This window comes from Corapipo altera, unplaced genomic scaffold, assembly GCF_003945725.1.
Source record: "Corapipo altera isolate COAL_440 unplaced genomic scaffold, ASM394572v1 77b, whole genome shotgun sequence".
Lineage (NCBI taxonomy): Eukaryota > Metazoa > Chordata > Aves > Passeriformes > Pipridae > Corapipo > Corapipo altera.
This window is the reverse complement of record NW_020884933.1, coordinates 4,438,433-4,462,304: the sequence shown is the minus strand read 5'-3', so window position 1 is coordinate 4,462,304 and position 23,872 is coordinate 4,438,433. Positions and strand designations below refer to the sequence as shown.

The following is a 23,872-nucleotide window of genomic DNA, read 5'->3' as shown; positions in this document are numbered from 1 at the left end:
TTTTTTTTTTATCGTTGCATTTTTGTAGAGAAATGAGCCCTTAAAATAACATTTGCTGATATCATTAAAATGTTTTTACCAAACCACATAGGAAAAATCTTACCTTAAGATCAGGGTGCAGTTATAGTTTTTGAATATAGACATACTAATTTATTGATCTTTCTTTTCCTTTCAGTGAGCACTGCACCACAGCCAAAACCAGTAAGTGTAATAGCTTTCATCTGTAAGTATCCATCTTCTGATAGCATCTACTGCATTGTTTCATAATCCAGTCAGTGTTAAGGGAAAGCAACCTCATATCAGAAGAAAAAGTGTGATTTGTGTTTGGCATAGGCATCAGGTTCAATGCTGTCTTGGAGATGTAAATAGTATTAGCTCATATATCACTAGAATGAGTCCTTGTGGTGATCTCAAGGTCTGTTGTAAAAGTAATTTTTCTATAGAGTCTGAGATCCCTCACTTGAAGAATAATGTAGGTTTCTCAGCTCAGGGCAAAAATGCTCTGATAAAAGCCATAGACAACTGGTTCGAAAGCTATAATAGCTGCTTTTTATCTGAGAGAAGAGCTATCTCCAACATTTTCATTGCAGACTGCTTCCTCAGCTCTAAAATAAATTAAAACTTGGCACATTTTAGATTTGTTGAAATATGAAATGCTAAGTCAAATTTCTCTGCTTGCCTCTGTGTAGGCTGACAAAATGTCAAAGAACAAGAAAAAGAAGTTGAAAAAGAAGCAGAAACGGCAGGCTGAGTTGTTAGAGAAGCGAATGCAAGAAATAGAGGAAATGGAGAAGGAAGCAGGCCCTGGGCAGACACAGCCTGAGGAGGAGGAAGAAGCTCAGACCCCTCTGGAAATGCTCATAAAAGTTAGTCCACCAGAGGAAAGTGTCGACAAAAAGACAGGTATGGACCTGAAGTATTGCTGACATGGAGTGGGCAGTGTTGTCCATTCACTCGTGTGGGTATGAGGAGAGAGTATCTTTAGTAGAGTTGGCTGTTGTCATTTAACCTTTTTGCATTGCATACTCCCCTTCTAAAGAGACTGGGAAATGTCCTGTTGCAAACTGAATTAATGCATGATTGTGTTCAGTTACATTTTGAGAACTCCCTACTTCTGTGGGCTCCTTGAATAGCTTCCAGCTATTTGTTTAGACATATTTTGCGATATTCTCATTTTCCACTCTTCCAGCACAAGTCCTTGTACAAGAGCCATCTAATCTAATGGAAAGCAGCGTGGAAAAATGTGTAACAGAAATAAACTGCAACGGAGTGATACAAATGACGGACTTCACAGACTCTGGGAATCAAGGGTCTGTGCGACTTGAGGATGACCTTCATAATGCCAATGACTGTGGCAATCACCCTCATACACAGAAGACTGAGAACTTCCATAGCCGTAATTACAGTCAGCATAACGCTGACTCAGAGAACAGGCCTCAAGAAGCAATGTCGGACTCATTTGTGCCCTTACTTTCAGAGGATTCCATGGTGTGTCAGCCCACATCCAATGACAAGCAGTCATTCAATGTGCAGGAGATTAACAATTTTCAGGAAAGCATCCGGACAGAGATCCCTTCAGAAGATGAGAATGAGAATAATAGCCCGTCAGACAACAAAGGTATAAGGGGAACCTTGTAAGACAGGGCTCCTTTCTCCTTGATGTGGGAGAGTTCTGTTACAACACTTCATCAGAGTATTAATAGAAGTATGCATTTTGTAGGCTGAAGTGATCAGAACCACCTGTTTGAGATTTTTCCTGCCAGGAGTAATTAACCTGACAGTTATACTCCAAGATGTTCACTGCTTGTAGCTCCTGGTTGTAGTTGCACCTTAGTTTTGACTTTTCCGTGCATAAGTGTTCCTACTTTTAACAAGTACTTATACACTTGGTTTTCAGTGTAAGAACATTTCCTCCTTTGAATAAGGTGTTGCTTATTCAAGTGTGATTTTCACTAATAGTTAGAAACACAAGTTTACAAATTGTCACTGGCTGCTAAATTAGGGGATAAGTACTGTTCAATGTATTCTGATAGTGTACAGCAGTTTAAACACATTCCAGGTGTGTGTGTTAAAATATGAATGGATAAAACTGTCTGCTTTTGCATCTTTGTGTCAGTGTCAGGTAAAGTATATCTGCTTGGAGAAGGAGGGCAAAACTAACATTTGTACTTGTTTAAAAAAAAGGTATTCTAGCATTTTCTTGCCAGAGTACCACTGGGGAGTTACATGGATGAAAAGTAGCAAGAGAAGTTTATATTTTGAAACTTGAACTGCAATTAGGTGGATGCGTCTTCTAGATTACTAGGCGTCTTTTGCTTCTCACAGCCCTTTTCCAAATTGCTGGATGTAATTTAGTGACTTAATATTTTTGCTCTCCACTGTGTCATTCAGTTTTCCCAATATATACTTTAGCTCTTGTAATTGTGTTGCAGCAGTGAGTGATGGGTATGTCAAAAAGATAGTATAACATGGGGACTTTCCTTCTTCAGCGACTTAGGGATTGTGAGGCTTGTTCTGTTTCTGGCAATGCCCTTGTTTCAGCAGGTTTTTTAAATATAGACAGACTTCTTAAGGCTGTGCAAAGAGTGCTGGGAAATAGTCACTCTTGTATACACTTACTTTTCCTTCTGTCCTTCTGCTTTGTGACACCAGTTAGTTCTTAATGGTGGTACTTCTGTTGCTGTTAGTGGAGACTGCTGATTTTTATACCTAAGCATCAGGGAGGGAAAAGTTCTGATCTGTAAGAAAAACCCTTCCTGGCTAGGGAGAGGGTGATAGGATTTGGGTGACAGATGGTGACACTGTCTATGTAGCTTTAATCAGCTGTTGTACACATTGCCTCTAGGAAAATCAACTGCTGGGAATTTCCTTCTTAATCCTCTTGAGCCCAAGAATGCAGATAAGCTCAAAGTGAAGATAGCTGACCTAGGAAATGCCTGCTGGGTGGTAAGTGTACAGTATTTTCACATTGACTGTTTAAACCTGCAAATTCATTCACAGTATGCCAAGATGGAAAATAATCTGTAAAAAAGGTTTTTAGACCTGGCTGTGAAAGTAGTGAGTTTGAAACTGTGAAAGGAAAAGCAGAAGGGGAAGCAGGGACACAAGAAAGAAATGGTCCTCTAAACATAAGCTTTCAGTCCGTGCTTTGGGTGCCTCACTGGCATTAGATTTACTTCTAATAGCCCTGTGAACCATGTCACATACAGTGCATAGAAATGTGAGTATGTGATATTTCTGAAGGAGTTTGTAGCTGTCTTGGAGACTGTGAAAGTTGCAAACAATTGCTCTGATGTGCTAGTTCTTTAGTTTGTCAGACCATTTCAGTGGATTTGGGAGCCTCGTGAAAGATACTCGTGCAATAAAACTAAAAAGTTTTCTTTGATGGTTGTACTGTGCTACTTTCAAATGTTTGACATTTCAAATAGAAAAAATGTCTCTTTTACTTGGCTTCTAAAATGGCAAAATACTTCAGATCTTGTGGGACCGATGAGTCTCAACTCAGAATTGCACATCAGGCTTGCAGTGTCTGGCAAGGTGATCTCTTACATTGGTGTTGCTTATCTGATTTAAGGTAGCTGGATCATGGCCTCTCTGTCATGACTGGGTAGGAGAAGGGTGCATTTTCTGAAAGAGTCTTCCCTTATTCTGTTTTTGTGGCTTGCTTTCCTCTAAATTGCTGGACTGTTTCACTTGAGGAGGAGTGTCTCATGTAGAGCATTTAAACAGCACTTGTAGGAATATAAGGAAATAGTTAATGAGGATGTTAAATGCAGATGAAATGTAATGGTAATGAGCTTTGATCTACTGTGGCCTTTCAGGTTGTTGATTCTCCTCTTTTAAACAGTCTTTAACTTTTTAGTAAAACATTTCTTTTATTTAGCACAAGCACTTCACTGAAGACATCCAGACAAGACAGTACCGGTCCTTGGAGGTGCTGATAGGGTCCGGGTATAACACCCCTGCTGACATCTGGAGCACAGCATGCATGGTGAGTGGTGTCAGCTGGGGGATTTTACACTCTTTCTACAGAGCATTCTGGGGAACTCATTTGTGCTGTGTGCTCTGAGCTGCTGAGTGACTGGCCAGGCCTGACAAAAAACCCTTACAAGTGTTCAGTCAACTTCCAGACTTGCTGAATACCGTGTTTCCATAGCAGAGTTGTTTTATTTTTTTCCCCCCATATGTGGCTTTCCTTTTGAAAGTTTAGTTGTACAGCATCAGCAGATTCCAAATGTGATTGTACTTTGCCTGTTGTGATTTTTGGAAAAACAAGACAACCACGCAATTCTGAAGACGATATCTTTTTATATTAAAAAAGCCTTCCTGCTGTATCTAGCACTGTTTCACAGATGCCCTCAGTATAATTTCTGATTTTCATCATCCTCTGCGTGTTTAGAATTGGTGTATAATCTGAGTAATGCTGAGATGAGGCTGAAGCTGTTCCTGTAATAGCTGTCCTGTAAATGTAGACTATGGGGATTAAAAAGATCAGTCTAGTCAGTTACTGCATGTGCCTCTTTAGTGTCTCCATTCTGTGTTTTCTAGCTATCAAAGCTTGGGTTTTATATTTTAAGCTCGGAAAATAGACATTTTTGCTGTTTTGGAAAACAAGCTGTGATTTTGATGAATGTGTTAAAAGAAAAGGTGACAGGGTCATGTTTTCTCTGCAGAGCGTGTGGCCATAGTTACACAGTGTGCCTAATTCAATAATTTGGCAACAGCAGTTCATAAAGAAAACTAAGAATACAGAAGGTCAGAGGTAGTATTCTGAGTTAAAATGAATACATATGTTACAGAATTTAGGAGTGGTGAGTTGAAATGAATGCAAATGTTCTCATTTAAAACATGTTTTCAAATCTACATACAAATGTTCAGAAATTAACTGAAAAAGGCCTCTGAAATTTGGGGAGAGGAAAGAATCTTTGTACAAAGAAAAAAAAAAACAAGCAAAACAAGACAAAAAACCAACCCCAGAAACTATAGTTTGGACATGACATGGTTTTTGCAAAATGTTGTTGAGGGGAGGAGGAGGACAGGCTACACATGTGTTTCACACTGGTGTCCTGCACTGTGCTGTGATCCAGAATTCATCATAGATGTGCCTATGATGTTTTTAATGGAGTTGTTAGAATGGTGCAAAGTCATTGCACATCTTAGGCTGTAATGGTGTACTTAACCTGCAAAAATCTCGTACACAGCTATAATCTTATTTTTTCCCACCGCTTTGCTTATGTCCCACAGAGGTTTGCACAGTGTTTTGAAGTGATTTAATGTGCTCATTTCTGTTTGTTTAGGCCTTTGAGTTAGCAACAGGAGACTACCTGTTTGAGCCTCACTCTGGAGAAGATTACTCACGAGATGAAGGTCTGTTTGCCTAAGTCTTCCCTTTTTAAAATGAGACATGAAATTCAATGGTTACCTCTTCAGAATGAGCCTTCTCTTTTGAGTGAGCAATGCAAAGGCTCCTTGCAAAAACATTATTTACCCAAATCCGCAGCAACTGTGCTAAAGCCTCTGCAGTAAAACACCGTGCAACAAGTCTATATTCTTGTTCTGGTGTTTCACATTCCTCTTGCTCCTGGATTCTCTACCTAGCATCTTAAACTGATCAGGGCTTCAAATTGCCTTTATTTTTTTTCCCCCTTGCCCCCTGGCTTTGTTGTTGCTTAGTGTAATCTTGATTTCAGGTTGATATCAAAGTAATTTTTAAGGCAGATAATGTCTTTCTTATAGCCCAGAACAGGAAACAGCAGCATAAAGATGTCTTATGTATTTTTGGTGGGTTTTTTTTTTAACATGCAGATCACATTGCATTGATCATAGAACTTCTGGGGAAAATACCTCGCAAGCTCATTTTGGCAGGAAAATATTCCAAGGAGTTTTTCACCAAAAAAGGTAAAAGGAAACAAAGGAAATATCACTTATCCCCTCATCTTCTACCCCAAATACACAGTAATGTCTTGCTGGAACTGCCAGCAAAGATGCCTCTTTAAGTCTTTCTTTTGTTTTATGAAAAGCTTCATCAGTAAAACTGCAGCTAAATCTAAGACATTCTTGGTTTACTGCTAAAAGTATCCTACATCCTAGTACTTGACAGCTTGGTGTAGATCAAATGTAGCAGGTAGAAAAACAGTACATTAGATGTTTAGTCAAACTTGATGTAGCTTTATTTAGCTGATCTTTGTCAACTAGAGGTGGTGACTCACTTTTGAAGTCTTCTCTAGACAGCTTTACTCCATTTCTAGCATGCCAGTCACCTTAAATAGTGCCTTGCATCATAAGCCATATTGCTCAGAGCACATAACATTATCATAAAGCCCTAAGTACCCCAGAAATGTATTGAGTCGAAAAAGTAGGTTTTGACCTAATTTAATACTTTTTTTTTTAATAAAAACAAACCCTTTTTTCTTAGTAGCACATTGCTTTCTCAAACAGTGCAGTATACTTTGCATGTATTCCAAAGTGAATGGCATAGTGTTTATCTGTCATGTCAAAGCAGTATAGCTGGTGATTTAATGAAGGTAATATTTGCTTATATTGGATCTGAAATAGCAGGAGGTGAAAAAAGAACCTTTCAAGGAAGTACATTTCTGTAATATGCTTACAGAGCAGTAGAAAAGGGGGTTTAATGTAATTTACTTCTCCCTTCAGCATGCCCTACCACGTTATATTCCCTATGCCCAACTATTAGAACAGTTTCTGAATTCAATCTGTCATGATTAGCTGTTCAGCCTATTTTATTGAGCTGCTCTGTTCCCATGTCTTGCCAGACTTAACCTGTCTGTCTTGGGTTTTCAGGTGATCTGAAGCACATCACCAAACTGAAGCCCTGGGGCCTTTTTGAAGTGTTGGTGGAAAAATACGAGTGGTCCCAAGATGAGGCAGCTGCATTCACAGACTTCTTACTACCTATGTTGGAGCTGATCCCAGAGAAACGAGCTACAGCAGCAGAGTGTCTCAGGCACCCTTGGCTTAATTCATAGAAGCTTCAGTGCAGTGCCACAGCGTTACACTCTGGTTTACAGCATAGCCTACACACACCCAGCTGCCCCTTCCCAGATCCATTGTTCTCCTTGTTCACTTTCAGTGTGAAGTTCTTCCTTCAAGGCTTCCAAGATTTTAGATAAATCTAACCTGTTCTGCTGAATTTGTTTGTGTGACTTAATGGGGACTTTCCTCAGCCAGTGGGCATCATCTGTGTTTCGCCTTGATTGGGCTTCACCAAAAACTAATTGACTAGAATATGAAATCTTCCCTCAGTCTCCTCACTGTTAGGCACCACGTGTTACAGATGTGAGCTCACCCGTGCTCAGATGTGCTCCCTTAGCTAGATTTCAACTCTCCTTTCTTCATGAGGGCCATGCAAAGATCTCACTGACTCAGGAGTAAAATTTCCCTGATCCAATAGCTAGTGACGGGGTGAGAAGTAACAGTTGGCATCAAGGTGGTGCCACATCCCTGTAGAGCAAAGACCTTGAAATCCTCCATCACTTTCTAGGTATCTACTGTATTCTTTCCAGTCACAAACTTTTATTTAGTTCTAGCTGCTTTTGAAAAAGCTTTTTAAACCTAGGTTTTAGTATCCTTTATTTCTTCCTCCAAAGTGTCCTGTCCGTTAACCTTTTCCTTCCCCATACCTTTGGTAGAATAGTTTCTGAACTTGGTAATGTTTTCTACTTCAATGCCTGTGACTAAAAGGCAAGCAAAATAAGCAAAAGCTGGAACTGACTGAACGCACAATCTTCAGCACACAGATGGGTTCACCCCTTGGTCTGCAAAGTGAGACCCTTGTTGCAGGCAACTCTTAACATAATAGCAAGACGTAAGGTTTTGGGATTTTTTTATCCCTAACTGGCACTTTTTTGTCTTGCTTGAGGTGGTTGCTGTACTTGTGAGAGACTGCCTTTCACAGATGCAGTTTACTCTGACTTTTAATTTTTGACCATTCACTTTTTCGCAAGGAAAGGGTTGCAGCGCCTGTATCACAGCCATGCCCATAGCCCTGGACTTTCAAAATTAAAACTTGAAATCTCTGTAAAGATTTCTTTTCTCTTAACTTGCTTCAGGTGCAGGCCTTCAGAAATAACTTCCCAGGATGGGACTGCCTTTTATTTTCTGGGCCATTAGCACAGGAAGAGCTAGCAGAAGTGGAAGAGAATTGACTTTTCCATGTAGATACTGGGTTAGAAGCTGTTTCTAGAGTTACCCCAAGTAAAAAGTGTTCTATGGGGCTTCTATGTAAACTTCTCAGAGGGGGTTTGGATATAATGAGTTAAATGGGTTAATTTTAATTAAAAGTTAAATCACTGTGGCATTTGCTAGTTTTATGATGTCTTCTTCTAGAGTTGCCCATCCTGTTACAGATTCGGTGCATCCCACTCTTCTCTAAGCAAGATTTGGCAGCGTTGAGACTTCAGAGGCACTTCCTTACTCTGGACCAAACAAGCCTTTGGATTTGTGGTGGCTTTCAGAGGATAGAAGTTGCTGGAGGCCATGCAGATGCTATCCAAGACAATTACATTGCCAAAGCTGCCAAGATCACTGTTACGTGTCACTTCTATGTGTATGCTGGGAAATTTTGGATTATAAGGATCCTTCATTCATAAACCGGATCATTTAATCCACTGGAAAAGAGTTTCTCTGGTTCAGAGCCTGATGGGGCTTATTTATGCAAATCATGCTGCATGTTCCTTTAGTGGTAGATCAGATTCTCTATGCATATAATATAAAATGAAAGGCAGGTAACATACCAAAAATGTTTCAAACGGCTGATTTGACAGGTTTTTCCCCCCATTCATCTGGAGTTTTCCAGTTCTAGGTCTCTTCTGTATCTGTTACAGGACTGCAGACAGTACTGGGTTCCAACTTACTGTGAAGATACATTGGCAGGCAAACAATTCCTGTGCTCTTGAAAGCTTGCCCAGTCCTGCGTACTTGAGACTGGCTGATGAAGGAACATTTCCTAGAAGGGGTCTGCAAGCTTTGACTCTTAAGAGCTCCTGCCCATCCTTTCTTCCCTTTCATCTGCCACCCCTGACTGGAGGAGGAGGTTTTTTACCCAGATAGCTAAGCCTAGAGCCAGCTTGGGAGTTAAAGACCTGCAGAAGCAACTGTCACAATTCAGTCTTGTACTGTCTGCTTATTCACTTGGGGTTTGTTAAATTTCCAAGTTGCTGTAATGTGCTCACACTAAAGGATTTGTACTTGCTGTGTCAGTCTAAAACCTGAAGGAAAATACATTTTTATTCTTTCTACTTGGGTGCTTTGTCTATTTTTTCTTTGTGAAAGCCCTACAATAAAGAGATTATTTAATAACTGAACCCTAGTCTTCATACATTCCCTCTGTAAGTGTTCTTTCTGAGTCAGTGGCCCGTGGATGAAATTTGCTTCAGTAGTGAGTGATTTCCAGAATGAGACAGAGGGAGATCGTGTAGGTGAGGATTTTGTTGCTGGTATTGTGATCCCTTTCAAAAAGGGGGGAAGAGTAATAAATAGCAGGACAACTCTGCTGGAATTTTTCCATTCTAAAATACATTTTTCTGTAAGTTTGTCGTATCTCTGCTGTCTTCCCTAGCCAAGAATATTAACAAAACCTTCCCAGATGCTTTTGTAAAAGGAAACATAAAATTGGAAAGTACTCGTTGGAACTGAATTGAATTGACTGCTATAGGAACCAACAAATTTTACAGCAAGTAGAAATCAAAATAATGCAGGCTAATTTTGGGTTCTGACAAGGTAAGAGCTGGACAGGATAATGTTCTGCTTTATCTTCTGCAGAAATGGACGGTGCCACAGGCTGCCGTGGGCGGGTGTTGGATGGGATGAGAGATGATGGCTAAATCAAGTTAATGGGGAGGTGCAGTGACTGGCACCATCTGCTGTGGTTTGCAGGTGGTGTTACAGGCCTGCTACAGCCCAGCAGATTGGGTTTTGGTTTTGTTGTTTGGGTTTTTTTTTCCCAGGAAACTGCTCCTTTGGTTATTATTGCATAGAGTGGGAAACTGATTCACCACTCAGGTAGGAATTGGCCCTCATCATATTTTTCAAGTAAAAGGGCAATCTGGGACATGACAGAGGGTGTCCTCTGCCCTGAGCAGACTAGCACAAAATCCAAAACACTGATTTTTATTTTACTTTTTATTCATAAGTAATTTTCTTGAAAGAAGGTGTACAAACCCCACAAAAAAAGCAGCAAATCACTGTCATTCCCCTCTTGCCCAGGACCCATCTTATTGATGGACTCAGAAAAACCCCATGTCCAGTTTGGGCTCTTCCCATCAAATAAACTCCATGAGTGCTGTGAGCCAAGAGCAGCCCCATGGGTGAAGAAAACAGTTGTAGAAAATCCACAGAAGTTTAAATCTCCTAGAAAAGTCACTTTAAAGAAAAGAGCTGATGAAAGAAGAGCTCTGGGTCTCCCTGGGAACAAAAAGAATAAGTCAGCAGTTGCCAAATGGAGTATGACTTCAAATTTTAAGCTTGTGTTATTTCATCATTTGGCAAGGGTTTATGTTTTCCCAGTTCTGGGATGCAAAGCAAAGACTATTTCCTCTCTAACCACAAATAAAACTAATGTAACTATAGTACCAAAACCAGTTGTCAATCGTCTAGTAATCAGAATACAACAGCAACATTATGTATGCTGGGAAGAAACATTAAAAGTCTGTGGGTATCACTTACATGGTAATGAGCTCTGTCAGTCATTTCCCTCTTCTGTAAAACAAAAAGATAGTTACAGTGTTAATGGGGTGTGGTATAAAACTCGAAAGTACTGGTTTGTTTTCAAAAAGGGAGAAAACAGTTTAAAACAGGATGAGGAGAAACCCTCATGCCTGTGAAAGTTAGTATGGGTCCATTTGGGCTCCTGCCTTGTTCTCCATCAGTCTTCTGCCTGCTGCTGGCTCTCCATCCCTATGAAGCAGTGTGATGACTATGCCAGGAAGGAAGCCAGCATCCTCCCAAATAACAGCAATGAGCTGAGTGGTTGAAACACTGCAGCAGGACAGGACCCCAGAGCTCAGCCCTAGCTGTCTTTACCTTTATTTTCCACTTTGAAATCGGATGGGAGGAGGTTGTCCTGCCGGTTCCCCAGCACAAAGGCCAGGAAGGACAGTATGAGAGCGTCGAGGATGCCAATGATGCAGAGGATGTAGGCCCAGCGCACGGTGCAGGCACCCAGTGTGTATTTGTCTGTCTTGTCCCCACACAGGCGCTTCACCTCGCTCGAGTCCCAGCCGTCGGGGTAGATCAGGCAGCCAATCATCAGTCCAGTAGCTGCAGGGAGAGGGACACACGTTGCCATTGGGGGACATTACAGCGGCCACAAGTTGCGTCCTGAGCTGATACTGGGAGGTGGAGGAGCACGGCTGCAAACGCAGCGCTACAAACAGATAAGGCACTAGAGACTGGCTTGCCAGGCTTACAGGGGCCCTGTGGTTGCCCATCACTGTGGGTTCTGCTCTGTTCCACAGCTGGGGAGGAGCAGGATACAGTATGCTGCCTTCCCACAAGTCAAGGACATGCTGCACCAGCATCTCCCATCACTCTGTTGCCCAGACAACATCTCTCCTGCCTCTGCATGCATCCTTGGCCATGTCACTTCAAAGGAATGTTTTCTCCAAACAAAACTGGAATGGGTTTAGTCTGTGCAAGATGGAGAACCTTCCTAGCACCCTGCAAGTAGCTGATTTCAGCTTAGGGTTTGCTAAGTTAGAGCTGGTGTCAGCAGCACCTTTGCAGGCAGATTAATTCTGCTTGTTCAGCTGTGGTGGTTCCAGCCCAGCCCCAACACATCAACTCCTCCTGTGACTGTTCTCAGTGCACCCATGACCTCAACAGCTGATCCAGCCTGGCCCCAGGGCCCTCAGCATGTCACCTTTGCAGCTTTGCCACAAGAGTTGCAACAACCTTAGTGCTGGCAGGCTGTTGAAGCTCCTGTCCCAAAACCTTGGAAGTACTTTTTTTCCCCTCCCAACATGCCAGAAAACTGTTGTATTTACTGGACAAGAAAAGTGACCGGGCTTGGGATAAGAGATGAGTTCATCTATAAGGCTTTGGGACATGATTAACAGAGGCCTTTCACATCCTCCACTGTTATCTTGGTGCAGAGCACAGAAGTAATTCGTGTTTTATGTGTTTTGGTGCAGATGCAGGGCTGTTCCCGACTCCTCTCACACAAGAAACAACCCCATGGTGGGACCTCTGGACAAGCAGATGTTTGTCCGTGCCCCTCTTGGACATCTGCAGCCTCCTGCAGCAGTGAGATGCACCTTGCCCCACACCAGTGTCTCTTCTCTGTCACTGGGTGCTCAGTAAACCAGAAAACACTTTTGAGGCACTTGCTTTGTCCTTTGCTGATGTTTTCTTTTTCCTTGGCTTGGGGACAAGGGAGCAGCAAGGTGAGCAGGCACTTCCTTGGTCTGCAGGGAAGATTTCACTGAAAAGCAGCTGGTTTATTCTGTAATTAATCTTCCCTGTAACTAACTGAGAGGAGAGGCACAGAGAAATGGGAAAGCTGGAATGAAATAATTTCTGTGAAAATGCGCCCTGGTGCACAGCAAAGGCCAGGAAGTGAATCCTCTCTAAGCCCGCCCCCTTTGTAAAGTAATTCCTAAAATGCAGCAGCACCTGACCAGATCTGCCTGTGACATGTTTCTCTTCCCCCATCCAGAACAAAAAAAATACAGGTAAAAGCCCCAAATACCACAGCAAAGCCTTTCCCTGCTCCAGTTCAGCTCCCCAGGATGCTGAGCTGCCCCAAGCCTCTTATCTAAATCTTTGCTTGAGCTCACTTCTTTAGCTGGGAGCTGGAGAAACCCTGATGGACGTCTCACAGGGTGTCAGCTGGGCTGTCCCTTCCGTGGGAGCTGTGGCATGAATGATTCAGGAGCAGCAAAGGGCTGGGTTGGGTTTCAGCTGAGGCTTTGATCAAAAACAGGAGCTGGGTTACCAGGTGTCTCAAGTGCACTGGGAGAGAGGTGGGGAAGGCTGGAGATCCACAGGGGTGAGCAGAAAAGTAGGAAAATGTGAGTGATGGTACCAAGTCATACAGTCAGTCTCCTCCTCCTCTTCCATCTTCCTAGTACATTATTCCCTGAGCTCACGGAGTTATTAAAATAGCCCAGCAAATGTTATCACTATCTCCCTGCTTAATTCCTTCAGGATTCCAAACGCAGCAGGGAGCTCCATGCCCCAGCCCTGGGGGGTTTTTGTGCTCTCAAACTGATACTCCAAAGCCGCAAGCTCGCTGCACGGTGGGGCTGAGCAGGAGCGCTGGCTGGAGGGAAGCTCCTCCAGGTAAGTGGAGCCAAGCCGGGGCCGGGCCGAAGGTGCCACGCGGTTTTGCTGCAGCAGCAGCACCCAGGGGACGCATCGCCCAACATGCAGTGAGTCTACTGTGTCTCAGCTGCTCTGACAGGCTTTACTTACTACAAACTCCACACTGGTAACCAGTAAGGGAGAGCAAATGGCATGAAGGTGACACAGGTGTCTCTTTACAGGCCAGCCCCGCTCCCAGCAGGGTCGAGGTGGGGGCAAAAAGGGAAAAGCGGCTCTAGTCGGATCATGGGCAGCTCCCGGCCCCTCCCGTGCATCGCCCCAGCCCTGCTCACCTGCTGCCAGCTGCATCCAGGCACACACTTTATAGACGGTGGCTGCGTTACAGAAGAAGAAGAGACTGAAGCAGAGGATGGAGCCAATTATAAGGAAGGTGGATATGCCTACGAAGAACATGGCAGTTTTGAAGGCACTGGAAGGGATGGTGCCGAAGTCGAGGGGGCTGCCCTTGCAGATGAGCTCCCCGGTGAGCGCGTTGCCGATGCAGTAGGAGAAGAGGCCGAAGTAGCCGGCCTGCGGCGTGTCGATGCTGTCGCCGATCCAGTACGGCTGGATGAAGGTCACCACCATCAGGATGGAGAAGCAGAGGGTGAAGAGGGCCCAGAGCACTCCCATGGCCCGCGAATTCCTCACGTAGTTGGTATGGTAGATCCGGGCTGCCTCCTGAGCCGGCAGCAGCTTGGACATGGTGGGGCTCCCGTCCCGGCCCCGCTCCCGGGGCGCCCGGCGCGGCCCCGCCCGCCCGGCAGCGGCAGCGGCAGCGGCTGGACCGCCCCGGGGGGCGGTGGCGGTGAGACCTCCCCCACACCCCCAACGAGCCGGGGAGGACCCGGGAGGAGCCGGCACGACCCCCGCCCCCTGAGCCGGGGAGGGCGCGGCAGGAGGCAGGCGGCGCGGCTCGAGGTGCGGTCGCGGGATGCGCTCCTGGGATGGGCCCCCGGAATGTGCCCCGAGGGTGTGCCCTGTGTCCCTGGAATGCTCTCTCGGGATTTGCCCTTTGCCTCCACCGTATGCCCTAGCATGCACCTTAGGATAAGCCAGATATCCCCAATGTGCACCCTAGGATCTGCCCTGCGAGGCACCCTGGGCTGAGCACCAGAGGTGCACCCTGTGCCCTGCTGTGCACTCAGGGGTGCACTCTATCCCCCGCCTTGCCCCAGAAACGTGCTGTGTGCCCTGCAATGTGCCATGCACACCCAGGATGTGTGGCAGGATGTGCTAGGCCGCACTGTGTACCCCTGGATGTGTCCCAGGATGTGCCACATGCCCCAGGATGCATGTTGGGATGCACCCTGGGATGTGTCTTGCCTCCCAGTATGTGCCCCAGAATGTGCCAAGGGCTGTGCCATTAGCCTTGGGATCCACCAGGCTCTGCTGTGTGCTCTAGAATATGTCCCAAATGCTGTGCCTCCTTGGCTGCTCCTTTCCGGCCTCCCAGCCCATGTCACGAGGGTCTTCCCCCACAGATGGGGAGAACATAGGGTGCTGCATCGTATGGGTGGTGGAATGCAGGCCCTTTGACCCCCCCATTGTAGCCTAAAATTGGCTCTTAAAGAAACCTTTAAGAGTCAATTTGTGAGTTTTAGAAGCCAGGCATTCTTTATTATGATGCGCTGTATAATCACAGCACTGCCCCAGGAATCAGTTCACCGAAGTGCACACAGAGGTATCGTCTTCACTACAGCTTATATGTCAGTGTTACATGATTATTCATTTTTCGTTCCCTGCATTCTTGTTGCATATTTATGACATCTCTCAACACTTTTTAGCATGCATACATATCCTTATAAGGTCTTTGAGGGGCTTCATCAGTGATCTCTGTTGGTTGTCCATGTCTGGAACCCCCAAAGTTCTAAGTAACTGCCTTATGAACTTCAAGACAATACACCTGGTTATAGAGAAACTGGGTGTTGCTTGGCTGGCTGCCTCAGTTCCCTTCTTCATTGTTTTTTTACTTTGCTTGGTTAGCCCCCTTAAATCACTTGGCTCAGCTATATGTAGTTTCTACGGTACATTCCTCTGTAAAAGTTGTTAGTTCTTGTTGCATCTCAAAACTCAGATATCACCATCAGCTCCAGGGCTGACTGGGGCTGCAAGCAGGCAGGGAACCATCCCCACAGTTTCACTGCAGAAAGGGAAATGGCTCATCCCGCTACAAGGACACACCAGAGTGTCAGCCAGCACCTGTGGTAGGGCCGGGTCTCTGCCCCATCCCCATGTTCCCATGTCCCCATGCCAGAGGAGCATGGGCAGCCCTAGAGCCTGCCCTGCCAGGTTGCAGGCACTTGCAGCCACCTTGAGACCTCTCTCCAGGAGCCACATCTGCCTCACATCCCGAGAGACCACACAGGTTCAGCTCCTGTCGTGAGGACTGGATGCCACACGCCAGCGTGACAGCCATAGCCAGCGTCATCCTCGGCATCACCCCTGCAGCTGTCAAAGGTCAGGGCTGCCTGGCCATTAATCATTGCTGAGAACAGCCAAGCATGAAAAGCTGTGCTGTTCCCAGGGCTGTTTTCCTTTCATCAGCTGCAGCCCCCAAGCACTTAAACATAGAGCAAATATTTGGCAGGGCAAGGTGAGGTTCTGGCCCGTGGGCAGGGGACCTTGGTGAGCTCTGGAGCACTGAGAAAGGCCAGCAGGATGCTTGCAGGGGGCTGAGCTCTCTCTTGTATGCTTGGGTTTCTTGGCATCTGTGATCATACCATTTGAGTGATGGAGGATCTGGTGACGGGCACTTTCTCGTGGAACAGAGCTCCTATCATGGCACCAGCCCTCACTTTGCCTGGGAAACCCCCAGCAGAGCCCAGCAAGGAGGGCATTTCAGAGAACCTCAGCTCCACAGCTCGCTGTTGCCAAGGTGAGGGAGAGGAGGGAGGACTGGAAGCATAGGAGTGCCGTTACTTTGCATTCATTTTGGCCAAAGGAGCTGCCAAAGGGCAGGTTGACATCGCCAGCAAGGGACAGTCACCTGGGAATGGGAGCTGGTAGCATTGGTAGCACAGGCATCACTGTTTCCCTGCCCTGGGCGGTGCAGCACTGCCCTAATGCCACGAGTTGAGATGTGATAGGAGCGGCCACGTCAGCTGATGGAGACGCCGGCTATAAAGTGCCTGCTGGCCCCATGGTGGAGGCACAAGGGAGCCCACCATGGCCAACGTGGTGCCTGCCTGCCTGCTCCTGGCCCTGATGCTCCTGGCCCCAGCCCTGTCAGCACAGCAGGAACGAGGGCTCATCTTCAACTTGGTAAGAGGAGACTAACCATGATCTTGGCACAATGGGGGTTGCTTCAGTGCTGCAATGGGGCACACAGTGCATGGAGGGTTGGAGGTGTCTGAGGTGCTTTGGCCTCTGGCAGCAGTTATGTGAGGGACCCCCAGGATGATGGATGCAGACACCAAGAGCAAACCTTATCATGTCTGGGAAAACTGAGGAGGGTGGGGATGATGTGCTGGGTTTTCCAGAGTTGTGAGAGATCTTGGAGCCTGGAAAAGCAGCTGTGTAAAGGAAAAGGGAAGTCATAGAGCAGATGAAACTGAAGCTCTCAGCTGCCTGAGCCAGACAGAACCCCCACCCTGGGCGGCTCTCAGGGACTGGGGAGGGGAGACACTTTCCTGTGGTGTCTCAGCCCTGCTCCCATGAGCCCCACAAAAACAGCACCTCTGTGGGTGGCATTTTGGGCCAGACTGAGGAAATGCTGCAGATTGGGAGACTCAGGGATGCTGGCAGTGGTGCTGCCCCTGAGCTGAAAGGCAGAGCTGGTGTTCAACACCCACCCAAACCCCCTGGGCCCACAGCTAGGGAGGGATCAAAGGGGGACAGAGAGGTACCTGGTGCTCAAGCCTTGCCTTGTCATACAGGAGATTGGGGAGCTGTGCCTGCAGAGTGTCCAGTGCAAGAGCGGCTGCTGCCACCGGGTCAGTGGCCTCAACCTGGCTCGATGTGCACCAAAGGCAGCCGAGTTCCAGGAATGCACCCCAAGGGTACGTACTTTCCTGCTCCCAGGGGTGGCTGGGGATGGGGGCATGTCTCCCACACTGCATCGTGTCTTGGTTCCCTGCAGAACATCTATGAGGTCTATTACAAGTGTCCCTGCGAGAGTGGCTTGACCTGTGATGCTGATAAGACCATCGTGGGCTCCATTACCAACACCAACTTCGGCATCTGCAAGGACCCCCGGGGCTTCTACAGGAGGTGAAGAAAGAGACCCCCTGGAGTCCCTGCCCCTACCACCCTGCCTTTCCCCTTCCCAGGGATGCCTGGATCTGGCTGTGGGAGAATTTGAGTAAAGAGCAGCTTCTGCTGAGCTGCAAGCCAGCGTTTTCACTCGGCGCAGGCCCCCTGGCCCGGGACGGGGACAACAGGGCCAGAAGGTCCTGGAAAAAGCCACAGGGACATGATAGTTTTACCTATATGTGTGTGCAATCGTATAATAATCTGGTCTAGGTCAGCAGAGAGCCATGGGGTGAGCTCTGCTCAGGGGCAGTGTTAGCAAAGGGGGTGCAGGGGAGGGGAAGATGCAGCAGCCCCAGGATATGAGGGAGCTACTTTGGTTGTGCTGGACTTGTTTTATTTCCTGCTGTGGCTGCTCTGATTGGAAACATTTCCTAGAAAAGGTTTGTTGCTAGGGAAGAGGAGCTTGCAGGGGTTGTTGAAGCTGTGGGTGCTCATGGTGTTTGGTGGTCATGTCCACCTCCCATCTCATGCCACACTGTGGGCTCTGGATGACCATGCCTGCACCTCCTCCTCAGGGTGAGCAGATGTGGCCAGGAGGTGAGAGGTCAGCCAGGTGGGAGTCCTCCCTGAAAAGGACCTTGTAGGGGCAGCAGTTGTAAATGCCACGGGAGACCCTCATGCAGCACCTCCATCAGCATCTTGTAGAGTATCTTCTCTGGCTGAAAGATGTGCAGGGGCTTTGGGAATTCAGGATGGACCTGGGGAGAGACGGTGCTGGGAGCAGCCCTGGCTCGCAGTGAGGTGGCAAATCCCCTAAGCCCTGACCCCGGCAGAGCTGTGCCCTGGGCAGGGTAGCCTGCAGGGTGTGATGCTCAGCTTGGAGTCAACGTTTTGGGCATGGGGAGGGAGCACAGATGTACTACAGCAGGATGAGGAAGAGGAGGCACCCATCTGGCAGAGCTGAGGAGGGAGCAGGAGATGAAGGGGTCATCAGAGAGGGTGTTCTTGGCTTCTCTCATGCAGATTTCATGCATGTTTTTTTGCCCTGGGGGCATGGCAACAATCAGGCACCCCCAGTGCCGCTTCCCACTGCCCCAAGGGGCTCTGCACCAGGTAGGGAGGCCACAAAGCCTGGGGGCCATACCTTGCAGCTGAGAAGGTGCTGTAGGAAACTTTTTTTCCAGGAAAAGGGTGACTGGCAGCTTGAGGATCTGAACCTGCAGAAGCACCAGGGACACGTCTGGGAGGGTGGCACAGCTTGGAGGGTCCCCATTGTGGCAGCGTGGGGACCTTCTGGCCCCTGAAAGTTTGACTCGGTGGAGCTGCAAGAGGAGAAAATTCTGACCTGGATTTTAGTTTTAAACTTGTGGTGGGTGGTGAAAGCTTTGAGAGTCTTGTTCTCATCGTAATGGTGGCCCTGGCAAGAGGCCACCAGGTGAACGTCCTCATCAGTGCACCCCCTGGTGTGTGTGGGGTGCTGCCAGCCCTGGGGACAGGGGGACCCTACACTAGTGTAGGGGCAACCTAAGCTGGGAAGGGGGATATGAGCAGGGCATCCTTGTGCAGGGAGGTTTTACTGCAGCAAGGTTCCTTGTGGGGGGACATGTGGGAGATGCAGCCCCCAGCAGGGACCACCTGGGTAATGAAGAGGAACAAGCATTGGAGTACTCCTTCCTCCCTCAATGCTTTGCATGGGGTTTAACCCTCCTTGGTTAAAAAGCAATGAGGAGTATGAGACTGAAGGGATGTTGGGGTGGAGGGCAGCCCAAGACCCTCCCCAGCCTCACTCCATCATCAGGATTGCACCCCACTGTCAAACCCCCTCCTGTTCACCCATGGGGTACCCTGCTTACCAGGGAGGTGTGTGGAACATTCCACCCGCCTGAGTGTCCCCCCTTCCTGCCTCCCCTGTGCTCCCCCGCCCGCCCTGGCTGTTGTTACTCGAGGGTACAGGATGTTCTCACTCAGCCGAGCAACTCTCCCCCCTCTCTCCCCCCTTTCCGCCAGCCCTTGGCCTTCACCTCTTCTCCTCTGCACTGCTTTTACTCTGTTTTTTTTTCCAAAACATCACCTTTTCCTCTTCCTCTTCTTCCGCCTCTTCTTCTTCTTCTTCATTTTAATTTCTGCACAGATGCACTGATGCTCCTTCTCTGCCCCTCCCAGGGAGTCCCTGCACCGTCAATTCACTGCATCTTCAGTGGTGTGCCCACACAATGCCCAGCTTTGCAGACATCCCCAGCAAAGATGCCCTACTCCCAACCTTGCAAAACATTCCAAGAAAGAAAGTGTGTGTTGAGCTGCCTCTCTGGCTTTGCCTTTGCATGTGACAGAGGGAACAATGTCAGACACTCTCCTTTTTTTCCCACTCTGATGTTTTTCCCTGGAGTTGAAACAGGAAAGGACCTGAGTGAAGGGCAGGGACCTGCTCCAGGCAAACCACAGCCCCCAGGGTCCCAAAACCTGGGTGTGAGGATCTCGGTCTCTCCTCCATCCTCAGGGTTGGCTTTGGGGCTGGAAGTAAGGTCTCCTGAGGAGGCTCCCCCATCCCAGAGCAGCCCAGGGCTGAGGACTGCCCAGCTTGGAGCAGTAGTGGAGGTTGCAAGTGGGACATGGGGGACGCAGAGGTGGCCCTGGAGGACATCCAGGCACCCCACACACCTCCATGAGCCCCTCATGATGTTGTCCAGCAGGGCACAAGTGGAAAAATCCTCAGACTGAATAATTTGCCCTGCTGGAAGAATTAATTAGTGCAATACAGGGATGTGAGGAGGGTGGATGGGGGAGGCTGATGGGCTGCCTCAGCCTCGTGAGAGCTCGACAGTAGGTGCTTTGCTACAGCCACTTTGTGGGGGTGGTGTCAAGCTCGGATCCCCCTTGATGAGTATTTTTAGGATTAAATTCCCTGAAATGCTACTGAGCAGGGCTGGGGGAGCGGGCCAACCCCATAGGTGGGAGAGGAGATACTGGGGGGATACCTGGTGTGGCATGGCATTGCTGGGGATGCACTCTGGGGGATGCTGAAAGGGGTGTTAGGGTTGATGCTGGGGGTTGATGGTGGGTGTGATGCCAGGGGCATTGCTGGGGGGAACGCTGGGGGAATGCGGGGTGATGCCGGGGGCCACACCGGTCTTCGCCAGCCAGGGGACCTGAGCGGGACCAGCCGCTTGTTGGTCCCGCAGTGGCCCTGCCCGGTCGCCTCCCCCTCCGTCCCCCCCGCCCCCTCCCGGCGCTGAGTCAGGCTGTTCCTGGAGCTCCCGCAGCCGGTACATCGCGTCCCCACGCCAAGCCCTGGCACCGCGCCCGCCCGCCCGGTGCTGCTCCCGGCAGGGGCAGGGCCCGGCCCGGCCCCGGCGGCTCCTCCGGGCTCCCGGGCTGCGGCTCCCGGGAGTGGTGGGGCTGAGGCCGGGGGCGAAGCCCCGGGAACTGCCGGCGGGACTTGGGGGGACGCAGCCGTAGCGCTGGCCCGAGGATTGCTTGTACATATCCCTGCCGGGTGTGCCCTGAACCCAGGGCTCCCCGGGCACCCAGCAAGCACTAGGGCACCCGGGGGGGATCTCCCCGGAGTGTTTTCGGGCCCCAGACCCCTCTAGCAGGAGCATCTCCACTGCAGGGCACAGCCTGGCTGCTGAGCGTCCTCGAGAGTATTGCATCCTTTGCCACCCCCGCACCCAACCCAAAAGAGAGGTGCCAGCCTGCACGCTCCCACCCGGACACCCCTGTTCGAGTGAGGCAGGCGAGGAGCCCCAGCCACCCCCAGCCATCCGCCCTCCCCGGCGGAGGCTGGTACAGTTCGTTACGTCCAGACCGGAATGTACTTTGTGTTGGAAGTGGCCACCAGCCAGGACGGCAAAGCCGGACTTTATTTATCCTCCCTGCTCTGGCCCCGCTGCATCCTGCCCTTACTTGTGTGGGGCTGGATCTCCAGCAGGGCTGGGGGAGCCCTAGACTCTGTCCACCCCTCATCTGCTCATCGCCAGCTGGGGAGGACAGGGATTTTCCCCCTTTCCTCAGAAGATAAATAATATGGGAAAATATTTGTGTCCTTTCAGCTTGTAAAAGCTGTCCCTGGTGTCTGGAAGTAAGTGTCATAGGGAAAATGGGGATGCAGGGATGGGTCCAGCCCCAGCAAAGCCTCTGGGTAAAAGTGCCCCTGTCTACTGGCAAGAGGGTTTTTTGCAACGGGACCAGAATTTGGATCACAGTCTGGTAATTTATGGATTGGAAATACATGTAGAAAGAGCCAGCCCTAGCTGTGATGCAGAATGGAGCAGGATCAAGCCTGTGATGGAGCCAGGGCTTCTCTGGCAGTCCCCATGTGTGGGGGGTATGTCTTGGCTCCTCTGCTGTTCAAAATTCATTGTAGGAGCCATGAGTCCAAGCTAAGAGAGGGACGGTGTTGCAGCCTCAGGATGGATCGGAGGGATTGCCCCAGGCTGGGTCTGACCAGTCATTCCATGACTAGACAGAGAATCCCTCCTGTGGCCTTTCCGGTAGGAGGATTTGGGGGGGAATTTAATACAGAAAGCAGCTTTCCAGCCGCTTTGCACCCCCGGGTCAAGTATCCTCATACCAAATGAGTGGTCTTGCACTACTGCCTCCATTTCCCCATGCCCTCTTGTCCACCCTGTCCATCCATTCCTGCTGCCAGTGCAGCTGCACCTACAGCCAGCAGCGAGGACACAGTGTTCTCCTGTACTCTGCTGCCTGTTGTGCAACACCCGGCTGCACCTCCCATAAACACACAACTTCCCATGACCACGACGCCAGGCTCCTGCCACACTGCACCCCTCTGCCTGAGACAAACTGGGCCCTTGGAGGGGTGCACATACAGGGGGTGCAGGTGGGCGAGGCCATGGCATCATCAGGCTGCAAAAAACTGCTTTGATCCCCCAAACGGGCAATAGGGATCTGGGTACTGGGGGGAACGATGGATTCGATCCCCCTGGGAAGGGAGCATGTTGCATGGGTCATCTAGCCCAGGACCATTGATTTGTGCTGCCACACACAACACGGAGAAAACCCATTTCTTCCACTCTCCAAGGCTTGAGAGATTGACTGATGTGGCTCTTCACTGTGAAACTGAGGTGGAAGGACTCCTCTCCTCCTCATGCTCTCGAGGCAGATTAACACTGGTTATTTTTAGCAGAAGACAAGGATGAATAAAAATATCCCCTATTATTTTTAAATTTTTTTCTCTTTCAGGAACTGCTGCTCTTACCTCACACAAGGTGCTTGGGAGCAGCACAAGGCAGGGCAGATTTCTTGGCTTTGCTCCCTTGTTCCAGTGCAGGGCAAGACTTTCCCTCAGACTCCCTGCCCTTTTGGGGCTGGGCACAGGGCTGGGGCCGGACACGTTAAGCCAGCTGGACGGTGAGGGGGAACAAGCAGTACCCCTGGCAGCCACCCCAAAACTGGACAGGATTATTTATGGAACAGGTTTCCTCCAGGTTGTGTTACAGGGATGTGGGTGAATGGGGCAGACCCCAGCGCTGGCCAAGTGGGAGATTTTGGACATCTCACCACCCAAGAAAGCAGAGTGAGCTGAGGGGTCCAGTGCTGATATAGCAGTGTTTTGGAAGATGTCTTTAAAAAAAGCAGCTCTGGTGCTTTCTTCTCATGCGTTTTGTGTGATTTTTTTGATGCAAATTTACCATTTTGTAAGGTTTGCAAAGACAAACCAGGCTGAACCCCCTCACTGCCGCCATTGGTCCCACCTGATTTTTCAGGGCTTAGGTGTTACTTTGGGGGCCTGACAGAATTAAGCTATGTGGTTTTCTAATATTGAAAACAGACAGTATTTTTTTTTTGGTAAATGGAAATGTTTAAAACTAAAATGCAAGATTCACAAGGGTTATTTTAGAGAGGGAAAAATGAAATGTTGTGAAAACAATTTTTTTTTCCCCTAAAGTGGGCTTTAATTTTAACTGTATTTCTGATAAGTGACATCAGTGTCTAAATTACAGCTGGGGAAATTGAACTCAGAATACAGAGCAGACCTGTGAGAAAGCACCTGCCAAGGCAGTGCTGCCTTCAGCTTGGCCCTGGGGTTTTTTTTGGATTAACATGTGGGAATCAGGGTGCAGGTTGGGAGCAGCAGGGACTCATTCCAACACAAACCTGGTAAAAAAGGACACTTTATGAAGTACTCAGAGATGCCCCATTTTAAATCTGTCCCCAACTTTCTTTCGCAGCTCTTCGCTCAGGTGCTGCAATTAGCTGAACGTGCACAAGCAGCGAGGAGATGCTTAATTGCGAATGTACATTATTTCTAATCTCGGGGGGTATTTTGAGGCAGCTTTTAACAAAAATCTTATCTCCTTCATACCGAAGTGGAACATTTCTGCGCGTCCCAGCAGCC

The 23,872-nt window shown here is 48.4% G+C and overlaps 3 protein-coding genes across 6 annotated transcripts in view; 2 read left to right on the top strand and 1 right to left on the bottom strand.

Moving 5' to 3' along the window:
* SRPK1 (SRSF protein kinase 1) overlaps positions 1-9,257 on the top strand; it is a 23,505-nt gene extending 14,248 nt beyond the window's left edge. For all 3 annotated transcript variants that reach the window (XM_027659946.1, XM_027659945.1, XM_027659944.1), the window contains 8 exons: positions 176-201; positions 690-903; positions 1,190-1,618; positions 2,846-2,946; positions 3,884-3,991; positions 5,298-5,367; positions 5,806-5,898; positions 6,802-9,257. In XM_027659946.1, the coding sequence (XP_027515747.1) occupies positions 176-201; positions 690-903; positions 1,190-1,618; positions 2,846-2,946; positions 3,884-3,991; positions 5,298-5,367; positions 5,806-5,898; positions 6,802-6,986 (1,226 nt within the window). In that variant the 3' untranslated portion in view covers positions 6,987-9,257. The remainder of the gene's footprint in view (positions 1-175; positions 202-689; positions 904-1,189; positions 1,619-2,845; positions 2,947-3,883; positions 3,992-5,297; positions 5,368-5,805; positions 5,899-6,801) is intronic.
* Positions 9,258-10,125: 868 nt separating this feature from the next.
* Positions 10,126-14,080, bottom strand: LHFPL5 (LHFPL tetraspan subfamily member 5). Its single transcript, XM_027659954.1, has 4 exons — positions 13,614-14,080; positions 11,041-11,277; positions 10,684-10,716; positions 10,126-10,422 (listed from the first exon to the last, which is right to left on the bottom strand). Exons 1-3 carry the CDS (start codon positions 14,023-14,025, stop codon positions 10,700-10,702), a joined length of 666 nt encoding a protein of 221 aa, XP_027515755.1. The 5' UTR covers positions 14,026-14,080; the 3' UTR covers positions 10,126-10,422; positions 10,684-10,699.
* On the top strand, positions 13,993-17,629 carry CLPS (colipase). Of its 2 annotated transcripts, none has more exons than XM_027659956.1 (3): positions 13,993-16,584; positions 17,199-17,321; positions 17,426-17,629. In XM_027659956.1, the coding sequence occupies exons 1-3, from the start codon at positions 16,489-16,491 to the stop codon at positions 17,534-17,536; spliced, it is 330 nt and encodes a 109-aa protein (XP_027515757.1). In that variant the 5' UTR covers positions 13,993-16,488; the 3' UTR covers positions 17,537-17,629. The 2 variants fall into 2 exon arrangements, with proteins under 2 accessions (XP_027515757.1, XP_027515756.1); XM_027659955.1 differs by having other exon boundaries at positions 17,402-17,629.
* Positions 17,630-23,872: the final 6,243 nt, after the last annotated feature.